General features: G+C 37.5%; 1 protein-coding gene across 1 annotated transcript; it reads right to left on the bottom strand.

Annotated features, from left to right (window-relative positions):
* Positions 1 to 2,402: 2,402 nt before the first annotated feature.
* On the bottom strand, positions 2,403 to 3,366 carry fabp2 (fatty acid binding protein 2, intestinal). Its single transcript, XM_085355900.1, has 4 exons — positions 3,300 to 3,366; positions 2,913 to 3,085; positions 2,580 to 2,687; positions 2,403 to 2,453 (listed from the first exon to the last, which is right to left on the bottom strand). The coding sequence occupies exons 1-4, from the start codon at positions 3,364 to 3,366 to the stop codon at positions 2,403 to 2,405; spliced, it is 399 nt and encodes a 132-aa protein (XP_085212026.1).
* Positions 3,367 to 16,915: the final 13,549 nt, after the last annotated feature.

The raw sequence follows: 16,915 nt of genomic DNA, 5'->3' as shown, positions 1-16,915 counted from the left end.
TTCATTTACTTGAGAAAACCACCCCCAGTAAAGGTCAATTTTATGTCATCCTTGAAAAAAAATGTGTAACTTGTTTTATTGGTTGGTTTTATTGGCAATGTCACAGGGCAGCCTTCAGGCTATTTAGTAACCGCCATACACAGTCGTGCAACCTTTTTGTGTTTTCTTGTCTTCAGTGCTGATTCTTGTAACCTTTTTTTTGTAATTCCCAGTGATGTCAAAACCATTTTTCCCCAGTCTTCCTCTTAAAGTAGGCAGATTTAAATGCAGGTCTGTATTTCCAGGTATTTTCATAATAATGCCAATGTAATTGATATAACTGACATAACTATTAACCATACTACTTAACATAACACACAAGTATCCTTGTTCATAGTAAGACTAATATTCTGAAACCTGCATGTGGCCTTTACAGAGTCATACTAGCTGTTTGTACAGCCTGAGCATGAGCATGATAATCCTGGACTGACTCCAGCAAACATAACATTCTGTTTGATTTTATTCAATTGTAATAAAACAAAGTCATCAAATAGCAATTTGTAACCTTTTAAACACTTGAATGTTCTCTTGCTCACACTAGAATACATAATATTATGTTATGCTTACATTTTTGAATCTAAATGTATAATGCAAACAATGTGTTGGAAAACAAACTGTCAGAGGCATACTATGCATTCACTTTAAAAAATAATTACTTTAAGAGCAGGTTTTGGTGTTTTTAGATCCTTTTTTTTATATGCACATTTTTCAAATCTCAATATATATATATTTTTTTCAACTCACTAGATTGCCAAGTCTCTTTATAACCATCATGCCATATACACATATTTTTTTTCACCTTACATTTTTATCACATCAACCTTTGTCCAGGTATTTACTCCTACTGAACACATTTAGCTGTGTATGTATGCCGTGTTTGACCCGACAGACATTTGAAATTTGTGTTGGTCATTTCGTTTTTTTGGGTGTTTCTACTTGTATTTGTCATGGTTTACTTACACTGTTTAAATATAAGAAAAACAAGACTTGGACTTCACAGGCAGTCCAGTCTATCGCTCACTGATACAGTACACGATGATATACACTAGACTGCCTTTAAACAACTTGATTGTGCTGTAGTAATTATAAATCCCTGCTATTTTTTGAAGACTTCCTATATATTTAATGGAAAAAGTAACTAAATAACTAAATTACCGATAAACTGAAGCTCAGTCCACGAATAATAACCAGATTACCTTAACGTTGATTCACATGTGAAGTGTTTTTTCTTCATAATGATTGTGGGTTTGTTTTTTTTTCCTTCATCTTAAAAAACTCTTCTCTTTTCCTCACAAGTTTAATTTTACATTCTGAACATTGTGTCTTCAGTTGTATCAACAGTGCCTTGACACTTTCAGTGAATTCATTTTTTGTTGTTGTTTTGTTCTTTGTTGGTGAACCACATTTAGAGAATAAAAATGATGAATGAAGGGAAATAGACGATGTTGCGATTAAATTTGGAGCAGGCAATGCTACCGGTGACGTATTTGACACTCCTGTATGTGAAAATGTTATTTATAGGTTGGATTGGGGTTCTTAGTGGCTCCTTCAGGCTTCGATGTAACAATCACAGCTGCAGGCAGCAAACTCAGCAGTTCAAAAACTATTCCCTCTGTTAAACTAACAGTACTTAATCCAATTGTGCAAATACGATTATGTCTTGCATTCACAGTTTGTAGTCTTCAGTTAAAGTTTGAATTTGCTCTCGAGGCCTGCTTGATGAGACTGGTTTTCTCCTGTGTCACTTAAAGTCACAGTTGGCATTGCATCGATCTGTTTCTTTTATTTCGGGCTACCCGTACAGTGGAGCAACCTAATTACGCTGTAAAACCACAAAACAAAAGAAAGCTTTCTGCATGATCTTATCATGTCACTGATCTTATCAGTTATAAGAAGTTATAAGATGACGATGCCTGATAAGTAGCCTCGGGATGCCTCCCTGAATCCTGCCGTCTGCTTGGTTTTGGTCCTGTGCATTTGGTCTGCTGAGTTGATTTATTGACATTACAGTAAATGCTTCATGTCAGTTTAAAGAAACATGTGAAACCTGTCTACACTTTATATTTTTGTAGATAATATATATTTATTTTTATTCATTGTTGAATAAAGTTTCAATTATTGTATCACTACTAAATTAGCCACTTGACCGTGTGTTTGTGTGTGTGTGTGTTTAACTTTGCATGAGCTTCCACAGAATATTATTTGATGAAAAGCAGAGGAAACAAGCACACAAATTAATAGGCAGTTGTGACTTTATTAATACAGCTATTAAAATATGATGAGTTACATGTTGTTGATGACTTGGCACAAAACTGTATGTAACCCTGAAAATATTTCAATTCGGTTCTTTAGATGGATTTGGTCTAACTCCTCTTGAAAATCCTCTTTGCATCCACACCTTCGTAGGTGTAGCTCTGTTGAAGAAAGATTAATCAAATACAGTTGTTATTTAACTTCACATTTTTTTATGCCGGGATGAAAATTTATATTTCTGAATGTATAATCTCTATTTTTATACGTTTGTAGGAACTCTGCCTTGCCTGTATGAGTTCATCTCCTTGAACAATTCTGGTTGTCGTCAGGTCTTTTCCGTTGTCCTTTCTCTTGAAAATTCCCTTCAACACGTCTCCCTCCAAGGTCCACGCACCCTGAGAGTTGAAACCAACGATGAGGAAATTAATGAAATAGAGAACAGGCAAGGAGGGGATATTGTGCAGAAGTCCAAAGGCTGACTAGGCTGTTTGACACTTTTATAGTTGCGGTATTGAACAGAGGGCAAAGTCAAGGCTTGATGTATGGATTGTTGACTTAGTAACAGGGACTCAAAAGTTGAAAGTCTAAAGTGAGTAAAACTAGGAGCCACTTTAACTTACTGATAGTTCTGTTCCATCTGCAAGGGCGTACTCAAAGGTGACTCCGAGGGTAAATTCAATTTCGATGTTGCGGAAAGTGCTGCTCTCCTTGACGTTAAACTTGTCTCCCTCCTGTGTGATGGTAATCTTGAGGTTGTCGTGAGCAGCCAGCTTCCTCTTCACCATGTTAACTCCTGTGGATAGACACAATAAGGTCACAATAGATTGAGCAATGTCAGGAAGTTTTACCCGTCTAAAGGCTAATCACTTATAATGCAGTCACAAAAAAATGTGCATGACTATCAGTTTGGTGCAAAGATTATATTTAGACATTAATACATCAGTATTCTTTATTTAAGAAAAAATGAAGATTCAGAAGCAGCTTATCAAGACAGCTCTAGCACTCACCCATTTTTTCCATGAATTTGTCATAGTTCTCATTTTGAGTAGCTTTCCAGGTGCCGTTGAAAGTCATGGTGGCGGTGAGGGTGAGCTGGAGGACTCTGCAACAAGGAGTGCCCTTTTCAAACTCTGCCGCTCCTTTTAAATCACACACCCTCTTATCTCATCATCTATCTGATTGCTGATGTGGCCGTTTAAAGCTCATGTTTTTTTTTCCAAGGTAATATCCTAACTGTGTGACAATGAATAGTTAAATGGTAAATGGACTCAAGCTTATAGAGTGCTTCTCTACTCTACTAGAGCACTCAAAGTGCTCTATTGAATGTTTAATGGCCACTTCATCATGAATCTGTTTGCCAAAAGTCTTGGTCACAGCTTAACCACTAACCATATTCAGTGCAGAACTGCAACATTTAAGTCTGCACTATTTGATACAAGAGGAATATATTTGAAATTTCTTTTACTTTAAAACTGTTCCTGCCATTTACTATTATTACAGATCCATTGCACATGTGCACTCCTCCAAATCTGTATGTAGCTAATGCAGGTTTAATCTTATCATTCATCCAAGATACTGCATCGGTGTAGTAGTTGTAATTTCTCTCTTCCACTATACTTGATTATATGTGATACCTTTGTCCTTTATTGCCCATTGCTAATAAACAAGACCTTTGACATCTAAAGTTAATGTTATACAAAACAAAAGAAAAAAATATTTTTTTTTTGAGTCATTAAACCATCCTTAAACCATTTTGGTATCGCTACATCTATCACTACAGCTGTCTTTTTCTGCTTGTCTACCACTACTATGTCTACCACCATCTAGTAATTTTATATAATTAATTTACCACGGAAAGTTAATTTAATTTAATTTAATCTAAAGGGCATCAAAAACATTGTGAAACTATTAACTAACCCACAACTAACTGCACTATTAAAATTGAAATATTTAAGTTTAACAGAAAGAAAATGGGATGAATGGGACGAATAAAACATGTAGAGCATGTCTTCTCTTTCATCACAGTTTCTTGTCATTCTATGTGTCAAAGAGACCTTTGCCTGACCTTCACTTCCACCTCAGTAATACTGCATCTTATCAGACAAAAGACCTTTCTACCAAGACCGCAGTGATGAAATTCACAGGTGAGTTGGAGCCATAGTTGATCAAGTCTGGTGGAAACTCTTTGTAACATAATTATATCCTTTGAGGTTTGTCCAGTTTGTAGTATAAGTCATAAAAGCACGTGACAAATGAGACCATAGACTGAAAGGGTTGAATTAGTGATTCAGTGAACTCCATTTTAGTAAATACTAAACAAATGCTGATAACAAATTTCCGTCTTTTTCAAATCCATTCAAGTACAGTCAGGTGCGTAGGTTTTTGGACAGTGACACATTTTTTGTCATTTTGTCTGCGTACTTTACCACAGTGACTTTTAAATCAGGCAATCAATATGTAATATAATTGGATAATTGATTGCCAAGAAGTTTTTATTTTAGTTATTGTTGCACTGGCAGAATTGATATGAGGTTCAAAGAAATGTAGGTGAAGAAGGCCATCACTAGGCTTAAAACCTAAATAAATATATCAGAAATATATATTTTTTAAAAAATAGGAGAAATGCACTTGCAACAAGCTCAAATGGCCTGGAAGACCATGGAGGAGGACTAAAGTGAAATTTACAATATCTAACCCAGAAAAACCTCTAGGAAATTCGCATGCATTTGTCAAAGTCAACAATCATAAGACGGTTTCATTACTGTAAGTAAGTACCGAGGATTTACAATAGGGTGTAACTGAATGGGGCTGCAGTAAATGCATGGCAGAGCATCTCAAGACGGTAAGCATAGCATTTGGTGATGTCCATATGGTCCGGACTTCAGGCAGTCATTGACTGTAAAGGATTTTAATCCAAATATGAAAAACAATCTTGAACTTTAAATCTTGATGTTTGTTTGTTCAATTAACTTTGAGCTTTTAAAAATTAGTTATGTGTTCCTAAACAATTCATGCTAAACCCTTGGAATTAAAACTGAGGGTCTTGTTTGATTTAAAATCCACTGTTTTGGTGTACGAAGGCAAAATTCTCAACATTGGGTCATTACTCGAAAACTTTATGGACCTAACTGCTTAACATTTGTTGTGCTACCAGAAGTTTACAAGCAAGCTCATGATAATTCCATGCTGGACCTTGACCTAGCAAGATAAATTTGGGAACGGAAGATAAGAGCACTTGTCCCTCACTCTTTAATAACAGTGAAAGAGACTTGAGCAAGACTCTTAACAGCTTATTAATTCTCCAGAGTGGCTCACTGACCAGACTGTTGTCAAGGCCAGACCCCTCACTGAAAAAAAGGGACTGGCCATCTCTTGGATTTATGTAAGCATCTTGCATGTATTTCATCATCATCATCATCAACTTTATTTATAAAGCACTTTAAAACAACCACAGCTGACACAAAGTGCTGTACATTGGAACTGTAAAATAAAATTACATGAGATATAAATAAAAAACAAATAAAAGAAGAGTGAAATCATTAATTAAATAACTACTGCATTAAAAAAGAAACTAAGTCTCACTGAGGTTAAAAGCCAAGGAATAAAAGTGGGTTTTAAGACGTGATTTAAAAGTGGACAGTGAAGGGGCCTCTCTAACATGCATGGGCAAATTATTCCATAATTTTGGAGCCACAATAGAGAAGGCCCTGTCCCCTCTGAGCTTCCTCCTGGATCTCGGTACCTCCAGGAGCAGCTGGTCAGCTGACCTGAGAGACCGACAGGGTATGTGGGGATGAAGAAGCTCAGAGAGGTAAGGCGGGGCAAGACTGTGTAGACATTTAAAAACAAACATAAGAATTTTAAAATTAACTCTAAAAGACACAGGCAGCCAGTGCAGAGAGGCCAGCACGGGGGTTATATGCTCTCTTTAACACAATTGCCTCATGTTTTAAAGTTAAATGTAACTATATAGTGTAAAAACTACATGATATGCAGAAAGGGTGTATTAAATTGTTCATATCATGTTCAGGTGAAGTAAGTCAATAAGATAGCAACGTTAAATCTCGTGAAACCACGCGTGATTTCATCTCGCGGGCTTTGGATCGTGGTTTAAAAAAGGCATCCATCTCAGTCAAGTCGAGCAGCCAACTCTACGTTTTTGGTATGTCTTGATTTTTTGAATTAATATTTACCATATTTCAGCCAAATGTAGTTAAACGTCTAGAGTGTCGCCATGTAACATGCTAAAAAAGAGCCGTTAGCTTATTTGCTGTTTTATCTGTTGTCAAAGAATTGGCGCTTTTTCATTTGAATTTGTCTTTGGCACAAGAGCCGTAATATCACATTAAACCTAATTACGAGGCACTAGGGTTGCCAACCGTCCCTTAAAATACGGAATCGTCCCGTATTTCGAAACAAAAGTACACGTCCCGTATTGAGCTAATAAGGGACGCACTTTGTCCCGTAATACAGTGAGAATCAAAAGTAGTCTATAACTTTTAATGGAATTAACGCTTTGTTTGAAAACATAATTCCCAGCCCCTCTCCTGCTTTGTGACCAATGAGCTGACAGCACACTTACGAGTATGACAATTCAGATTACCACTCATCTCATTGGTCGAGGAAAGGTCGCTTACGGAGAAAATACCGGAAGACAACAAATGACCACAACAAGAAGCATGGCCAACAGGGAAACAAACGCAGACACTGCGGTGCAAGTCTCGGACGACAGTAAACCTAAAGCTGGGCAGACACTGTGCAATTTTTTTTCAGTCACGTTATTCAGCTCCTGCTCAAACTGCACGATTGACTCGCAGTTGGTAGGTCACGATGCAGGTCTCACACTATACCGCCCGATGCTCTGATGCGACCCGAGTGCTCACACTGTGCCTCCATAAAATGAAGGTTATAACAGAAAATCTGTCGCGCTCTCTCTCTCCGTCTTACACTCACACAGACACACCACCACCACCATCAACTTTGCTAAATTGCTAATGAAAAACATTGATCGGGCAGCTGTGACTGAGCAGCAATGTAAATCCAACTATTTTCACGGTTGTTGTGGTCGTGATAATTTTGTGATGCCACATCGAAAAGGCTCGGATGAGCTTTCCAAAGTTCTACAAGTTGTGCCTCCATCGCTTGTGTCCAGATCACACGCTGCACAGCCGAGCTGCTCCATCTTTTACACCAACGTTTACGTGTTTGCGCGCGAGCAGTGTGAGCGGCTGTGGTGAGACCCTCACGAGCGATTGATGATCGGGAGCTGGTCGTGAGGTGTTAATCACTTCTCGTTACCCCACGTATACTACACGATGCACGATGAAGGCCAAAATCGGTCCGATCACTCAAAAAATCGGCTCAAAATGGGCCTAAAACTGCACAGTGTGAGCCCAGCATCAGAGCAGCAATGTTTGTTCCCCTCAGAGAAAGGGAAGAATGGGAAAAGGAAAACACCTGGCTGGAAAAAGTTAATATGGGCATGTGCAGTGAATATCAGCGCTATGTGGCCAGAAGTGTGATAATATAATTTATTTTGTGTAATAAACAACTGCAAGGATAGATGATTACAACAAATAGATGACTAATACATAAAAGTAATACATAGATGAATAATGATGATGAGTTAAGATGCGTAATCATGGGAGCAAGTGGGTTTACAAACAGGAGCAGCTGATTAGCATTAGAAAAGCTGAAATAATACCTCAACTGAAGCCAATTGTACTAAATGCACTAAATGTGCACTGTTACAAGAATGTTTTTCTTTCTATTGTTTTCTATTATTTTAAGTTAAGCAGGACAGAGTTCTTTTAAAGAAAGATTTACTTATATTCTCAAAAGTTAAGCATGACAGGCTTCTGTTTAAGAAGGAGACCTGTTTTATCGTGTTAATGTTGTCATTTTGAGCTAAAAATAAATGGCTAAATGATCATTTGTTTCACATGTGTTCATATCACAAAGAATACACATCTACTTAAATCAAATTCAAGTCAAATGGTTAAAAAAATAATTTCACACACAAAAAAAGAGCTAGAAAATTCACCACACTGGGAAGGGTGAAGACAATTGGGTCGCCCGGCCCTGGCCACGAGGTGTCCCTTATTTATTTTTCAGGGAGTTGGCAACCCTACGAGACACTCATAACATAATTTGGTTTTCTGTGTGAATAGATTTGCCAACTGACTCTTCAGTTACATTGTGTATTTACTGCACCGTGGTGTTAGTGAGATTTTGGACATTGAACAGCTTTAGCTAATATCATCAGCGGCATTATGCTAGCTTACATCCCTACCCCTCATGCCCTCACCTGCTGTCCTTTTGTTTTTGTTTTTTTTGCTGCACATTGAGAGACGACCTCTATTCTGCATTTCACCAGGGGCCTGTTCTTCGTACCGCGCTAAGTGAGTTAGCTGGATGAGATTGTTGACGATTTCGCGTGATCCTGGATCGTTCGGTTCCCCGAAGCCCATCCGGGACTTGCTGTCATAGCAACAGAGCCGTAAGCGTAAACCTGCTGGGGAGCAGGTTTACTTTATGTAAACAGGATTAGATCGCGGCCACGCAGGTATGTCCGCGTCATTCATACGAAAGCAACAGCGATATTCCACCACTGTTTCACCATAAATAAATAACATCAATGTAACTAAAGATAATGCAGCACTTGATCCTTTTATTGATTTCACACAGATACATACAGGTCATTCCCTAAAAAAGGGAAATGTACTATTAACATTCTATTACATGTATGTGATTATTACAGATGTAATTCATATTTCAGAGTAGTAATTGTAAATTACTTCGTGTAATCAAGATGAGAGACCACGGCTATAAAAGCGAAGGTGGATTTGGGAAGTCTGTCGCAGTCATATCCTGTCCGTTTACGCGAGCAACCCATTGCGGAAGGTGCAAGATTGATAAGGAGAGTCCTCAGAATTCAGCGTATATTGCGGGACAGACAGGATCCTTTAGCTCAGCGCGACAGTGTGCTCATAGAGAGATATCGATTTTCCCGTGAGGGTATTATTCACTTAACCAACTTGTTGACGAGGGGGTGCAGGACCACCACCTGTCTTTTTTTTTGCTCTGCCCTTTTCTTGGTTGCTGTTATGAACAAACAAACAGAGTATTCCAGGGTCTCTTTCCAAGAGACGACAAGCAATATAAGTGATAAATATTACCATTCTGTAGAATATTCTTATATTTCACTTTTACTTGTTCCCATGTTCTAGTGGGTCCTGTTGTGGCTCTAATGTGAAAGGGGATATAATATAACATATTATAATATAATATAATGTAATATAATATTGGATAATATGGTGTGATATGATAAATCTACCCTACCGCCTACTGGTGTTGGCCAGAGGGGCCGATGGCGCAATATGGCAGCCTGGCTTCTGTCAGTCTGCCCCAGGGCAGCTGTGGCTACAACCGTAGCTGCCTCCACCAGTGTGTGAATGTGAGAGTGAATGAATAGTGGCATTGTAAAGCGCTTTGGGTGCCTTGAAAAGCGCTATATAAATCCACTCCATTATTATTGTTATTATTGAATTACTTACGAGTTTGATTTGTCAGCAACTTTCTGCCAGCCCTCTCTCCTTGCTTTTGCAGCCTTTGCAGTGTTCCCTTGCGTTTTAATTAAACTCTGAAACTCCTGAAATCCCTCACTCAAGAGTTCTTGCTCTGCTGCCGAAAAATACCGAGCGCGCTCCTTCGACATTTTCGCCGACCAATCAAAGGGTTGCCGATCAATGTTTCTACTATCGATGCGTAGCCCCTGTTGGGCCACCCAGTGATCTCACATTACTTCATCCAGCTATACTAATCGTCAACAACAGGTGTGTTCGGGGAACCGGAATAGCGAGCTCAGAGTTAGCGCGATGATTTGGTCTTGGATGTTTCATTTGATCTTGGATGTAGTAAGCGACGTACGAAGCACAGGGCCCAGGAGTCAGCTGATGGATTGTGGGTTCAAGGTGTTATGGTAAGAAAGTATATTCTATTTTCGTTTCTGTAACTTAATTATAATAGGTTTTTTATAATTATTAGGTGCATGCATACTCACCCTATTAATACAACTGAGAAATCCAAAATCTGCCATAGGTTTAACTTATACCTGTATGGGGCGATCGTGGCTCAAGAGTTAGGAGTTTGCCTTGTAATTGGAAGGTTGCCGGTTCGAGCCCCGGCTCGGACAGTCTCGGTCGTTGTGTCCTTGGGCAAGACACTTCACCCGTTGCCTACTGGTGGTGGTCAGAGGGCCCGGTGGCGCCAGTGTCCGGCAGCCTCGCCTCTGTCAGTGCGCCCCAGGGTGGCTGTGGCTACAATGTAGCTTGCCATCACCAGTGTGTGAATGTGTGTGTGAATGGGTGGATGACTGGATATGTAAAGCGCTTTGGGGTCCTTAGGGACTAATAAGGCGCTATATAAATACAGGCCATTTACCATTGCCAGAAAGGTGATTACTGGACTCGCATTAATGCACACTTGAACTGAAATGAGGTTGTAACTTGTGGGTTGTTGGGTTGCAAATCAGAAACAAACATCTTTGGATTTTTTTTTTAATCCCATAAGATCTGGAAACACAGTTTTTATTCAACAAAACATTACTGATTAACCAAGCACAGTGCCTGCTGTTATTTCAAAATAATTTTATGTCATTTCAGATAAAATGCAGCATTCCAGTGCATCCCAACCATGCCTTTACAGTCAAGGTTTCTGACGGAGCTGAGTTTCTCTCTGACAGTCTGCTGAAAGTGTTTGCAAAGTGATCGGGGGAACAGGGCACAAAGCTAAAGGATGTAGCTGCCATTATGACAGTAAGAACTTTAAAATTCTTTAACTACAAAGTGTATATGTATTGCATTAGGTCAGTAAAAGATTTTTATGCTACATCCATTGAAACAGTCAACTATTACCTGTGAGTAATGATTCCACTAAAAGGATGCCATAATTTTCGTCATGCATTTACTGGCCCACTGAGAAAAATTTATATTTTAAAAAAAATAAATGTTCTGGAAACGATATATCCATAAAGTTGATGTCAAACAGGAACTTTTGATATTGCTTTGTAGATGCTGGTGTTGCATGTTGACTGGTTTAAAAAGTCAAGAGTTTTTGTCTGGGATCATTTTCTTCTGTGCTACTGAAAAGTTCACAAATCTCTGTTTTCTTTGTTATAATAGTCAAGGATGACATTAATGCTCGGAGTCCCTCATCAAAGTGCTCCGCATCTGTGTGAAAGACAATTGCAACATCTTGGTGCAGGAGTTCATGGTGAGTGTTTTATGAGTAGATTGTGGATTTGCAACATTTAAAAATGCATTTAGTTATCCACTTGATCCTCATTGGACTGGTTAGGACCAGTAGTGCTCTTTAATAATTTGAAGTTCACATGAGGCCTGGTAGTGAACTCGGCCACCGGCCCTTGAGGCCCCACCCCCACCCCTGTATTAGGGGTCACATCAGTGTGAAAAAACTTTAAATTTGTCATTCTAATGAACAAAGGAAAATCCCACCAGTATTTACATTAGCTTTTGTTTGAAAAAAAAAAAAAAAAAAAGACCAACTGACCAACAGCTAACCAAATTGTGGGGCTGAAAGTCTAAATTCTAACATCTTCTGAGTGACATAACCTGGATTTCTGATGGGCCGGTGTCTTTCTAACAAAAACTAATGTAAAGCATTTGAAATTATTATGTTTTTCACCCTCTCTTAGAAACTCTGTTAGACCATGAATGGCAGCATGGCAGGCCACTCTTTGGCTATAGCTATTTACTATGTTGCTTGCATTGGTTTAAATTACTCTAACATTAGAACTGGTAGATTCAAAAGAGATGAGTTTAAAAAGGAATCTTAAAGAAATGTTTTGTGTTTAACCAGGACTTGACTGAGGCCACTGCACAGATTGAGAAAACCACAATGAACATCTGTCTCCAGAGATGCGCCAGGCAATGACTTTTCTGATGTTGTTCTTCAAGATCTGGATAACGTGACCTTTGCAGTAGCCATGCTGTTTGGACCTTTTTTATTCCTTCAACATGAGTTACCCATCACAACTCTGCTACACTTTTGAGGTGATTCAAAGGGTGGTAATGGAGTTGGATGCAACTCAGCTCTCAAGAAAAGCTCACAACTAAGACAAAACTGCTCCTGCAACGAAGCTCACTGTTATGCATGTGAGGTGACCAGCTCTAGGTGAGAGGACATTTAAATCTCACACTTGTTCTGCTGCATTTTTGAAGCTCAATTCCAGGAACGGATCGCAGGGTTCATTCTTATATACTCTGCAACTGCCATGAGGACGAGCCGTTTTTTGTTGTTGTTTGTTTTTCCTTTTGCTCTGTACAAGTTCTGTTTGTCTGTTTGGCAGCATTTTTAAATTTCTCTTTGTATTTTTTCTTTCTTTTACTAGTGAAGAGATGTAGCGTGAACAGTTATACAGTCTAAATATCCCATATGGGTCGTGTGAAATGGTATTTTCAGTTTCATTCAGTTGAAGTAAAGAACGTTGAATATTTCTAAGTGTGCTGTTTTGAACCAACATGTCACAGTATGATCAGTGCTGTAATTTTTGACAGTCACTGTATCAATGTTATTTTTGCGTCTCTTGAATAAAGGTTTTGACCTGCAAGTGCTAATTTCTTTAGTTATTGGGGTAAAATGGGTAGTGTTAATAGGAAGGTGTTTGCCAATTCAGTAACCTAATTTAATGTTAATGGAAACTAACATTACCTCAAATTGTTTAGTTATAATTGTTGTTTAACTGAATCTTGATGTCAGAGGCCTTAAATAGAATGTTTTGTATTGTTCTTTCCCAACATTTTTCAAAAGAAACAGTCTAATTTCTTTGCTGTGATTGATTCCAGAGAACACGGAAGAACTGACATTATTTAACTGTTGATTTATATAGATTCAGTAGAGGAGTAATGTCAGTTTCATTCTTTACCTACTGCAGTGAAATTAGACATGTTGTTTTGAAAGGTTACTGGTGGATGCCAGCAACCATCTTGGAAGAGGACAATACAATCTGTTATAAGGCCTCCATTTGAAAATTGTGTATTTGATACTAGAATATAATAGCAAAATGTAATTTGAAGATAACATGTAGTATTTAAGTGACCAAGTAGTATTGGGTAAAAGTTATTGAATCGTGTTGGGATAACGTGAGAAAATTGTGAAGGATTAAAATATTCCAAGAGCTCAAATTACTTCATCAAAACATGTTTAAGTCACATTTTATCAACACAAATTGCACAGGTTTATTGAACACGAATAAATTGTGTTAATTTAACTCAATTGTTTAAGTTGCTGCCAAAGCAAAACATCTGTGTGCAACAAATGTCCACCATTGAATTAAGTAAATCCAACAACATATTTTTTTCAGTGCTTAACGCTGATCACAATCTATAGTGGAACTGATACGGATGATACCTCTGTTTAAGTTCCTTAGTGCTCCATTTGATGAAGGAGTTGTTATAACTATTTACTACATCTGTGGTCACTGGGTGAAACATTTAAATGCTATATTACCTCAGGAAAGTGAAATGAAAATCCAGTTTACCTTTTTCCAATATCTGGTATCTAATTAAACACAACTGGCTCTTTAGCTACAGAGCTGAAGAAGAGCTACTAAAGAAACCTCTTGGATGAGAGGTAAAACATCTTGAAAATAAAAATTAAACAAGTTCAGCTGCCACATTTTCAGTCTCCTTAGACTGGAATGGCCTGGAAGACTGAGAACCTACACAGACTTTTTTGCTACAGGTTTACTCCCTCCCTGACTTTACCATTAGCTGCTAGTATTAGCTTCTGTTGCATTGCTTGAAAACAACCATAGAAGCAACATGGTAAATGTGTCTTTGAGTAGTTATTTTGTTTTTCACAGTCTCTAAAATTTTCTAGGAGAACAAGGTGCCACATTCTAAATTAGATTTAAGGACAATACCTGTAATTTGAAAGATACTTGCCTTGGCCAGTGGTACAGCTCATCCATTTGTCCATCCATTCTCTTCCACTTATCCTTATCAGGGTTGCAGGGGAGGGATGGAGTCTATCCCAGCTACCTTAGGATGAGAGGTTGGGTGCACCTTAGACAGGATGCCTACTGATACCTATGGTATCAATTTCAAAATCCTACATTATGTCAAGTTATTGCATTTACAAGATTTCCAGAAAACTTAACCTCCGACTTTGAAGTTGATTGAGATTTGAATTCATCTGAAATTTTTAGTGGATACATGTGGTATCAATTTGAAACACCTACATTGCTTCATTTTCGAGTTATCACATTCACAAACTTGGGTGTCCACATTCTCTGCCTGCCCGTCCAAGACCCCATCAGCCTCTTACATATGAAGGTAAGAATCTAATTTTAAGCAAAATTCATATTTGGTTATTTAAAGAAAATTGGCTTGACCAATTTTTTTTATTATCGTACTGCAATAGAAAGTTTATTCTGAATGGATAAGCAGGACAAGAGACACATAAAACAATTTACCTGATTTTGAAGGTAGAGTAATGTGTAAATGTCTTGAGCCATTCCTTTATAGTATAGGAAAATGGGAAACAGTGATTGCAGTGACTTATTGAAACATGAAAACATACATGGAAATGCAGTATATAAGGCAAAAACTGAGTTTGTACACTTCTAACGTGAATGAAAGTCAACTTTATTTTGTTCTTTGTCGAGATGATCCCTCACTGCTTCAGTAATGTTGAGATCCAGACTATGGAGAGGCTAATCCGTGACTAATAATGTCCTATTGTGCGTTTTTCTATCCATGTATGCTTTTACTACAATGGCAGTGTGTTACCACACTGGCTGTAAAAGGCTGCTTGTAATAAAATCCCTAAAGTTGTAATTTAAAATTAATTCTTTGCTAAGATGTCTGTTATGAGTGAACACTACAGTGGTTCGTCGCTTGAGTTAGGTGCCTTTTTTATGCTTGAATGATTCATAGCTCAGCGTTGACAAATCCAAAAAAAAGTATTCCTCTGAAAATGTTCAGGTACAAGGACTGGACTGAAAATGAGTGAAAAGCAGCCATCTAAAAAGTTGAAAGACCTTCAAAAAGCAAAATATTTTAAAGAAAAGCGGTGGCTCAAGACTTTTGCACAGTACTGTATGTGGCCATTACCACAGAAAAGGGCTGCAATCTTCTGAAACACCACTAGAGGGAGTGCATCTCAAAAAAACATACGTGTGTGTGCCATACTTCAGCCTTTGGTCAAAAATAAAGACCATAAAATACTTAAGCAGCTACATGATTCAGTCTGAATTTCCTGACGGATTATAAAAAAATAAATATATGCAGTACAAAATAAAATATCGATATCAAGTAATCCACACTTGTCCACATTATTTATTAGTTACCTCCAAAATAAACACCAGATAAAACAAGATGTCCTACAAGCACAGAAATGCACTCTTATAACACAAGAGGCACCTGTGTGTTGTCACACATTAAACCTCGGAGGACACTGTGTTTAGTTTATTAATAGTGAATTTGGAAAATATGTTGAAAAATCGTACAGTACATATACTCAAGTGAGATTAATCCAACATGTGATGGAGGCACAAAGTAGTGTCATACATAGCAAAATTTACCATACGTTTTCTTTTTTCATTTCTAAAAGTAATAACAGTTCTTTTCTCAAAAAAGGAATAAATACAAAGTAACATGACACAATAAATATGTAGCTTTATCTCAGTAACATACAGTAGAACTGAAAATAGCATTCAATATCATTTAAGCAGACATGAGGTGATTGTGCAATGTGTACAGAGGTAACATAAATATATAAAATAGTGTTAAGTGCTTTTAATACTAAGGGTATTTTAATAATTAAGTAATGGGTACATGTGAAGAACTAATGGCTCAAATGCTTTATGATTTGTGGCTTTTAAAAATACAAGTAAGTCTGTGTAATGTAAAACTGTATATGAATGTAGTTGGCACAGTAGTTTTTATGATACAGATTTGACATCAGTATTATATATATAATAATATCTAGTCTAAATCTAAATTCTCATTTGTTATAATAATCTTGAAGCCAGTGTAATATATTCAGTGTAAAACTATAAATTCTCACATTTGGTGAACAAGGACAATAATGTAAGCTCTACAGTCATTTTCATTAAACTAATTAGTCCAATTTTTACTTACATTTAATATATTCTGTACCTGTAAAATTTAATATGATGATGATAAAATAAAGTATACTCTGAAATTACTTAATTTGGCTATAAATTGTCTTTTTTTTGGCACGCTTCACACTACACAAACACGGCAGACAAAAATGGAAACTAAAATAAAAATAATCAATAAATGGAAATTGTTTTGTTTATTAAAACCTTTAGTGTGTAGTCTAATACACCACTTTGTATGTATCAAACGTATCAAACTTGACTGCACCAAATACTGTATCACGGACCTCTCGATGAAACGCTACACAGCTATAAAATGTAATGGCAGACCATGGGTACGTAGAGAGGCGGGTGTTCGGATAGACAAATGTGTTTCATCATAATAAAAATATCTGCATATGTGTCACCTGATCCAACCCATCCCTGTGTCAAAATGTGACAGGACATGACCGCATTAATGCAATCCTTCGATGAGCC

The sequence above is a fragment of the Diplotaxodon limnothrissa genome, linkage group LG6 (genome assembly GCF_057381915.1).
Source record: "Diplotaxodon limnothrissa isolate DT_005_m linkage group LG6, D_limnothrissa_male_GT1.1, whole genome shotgun sequence".
NCBI lineage: Eukaryota > Metazoa > Chordata > Actinopteri > Cichliformes > Cichlidae > Diplotaxodon > Diplotaxodon limnothrissa.
Note: the sequence above shows the minus strand (reverse complement) of the source record. Positions and strands in the feature narration are given on the sequence as shown.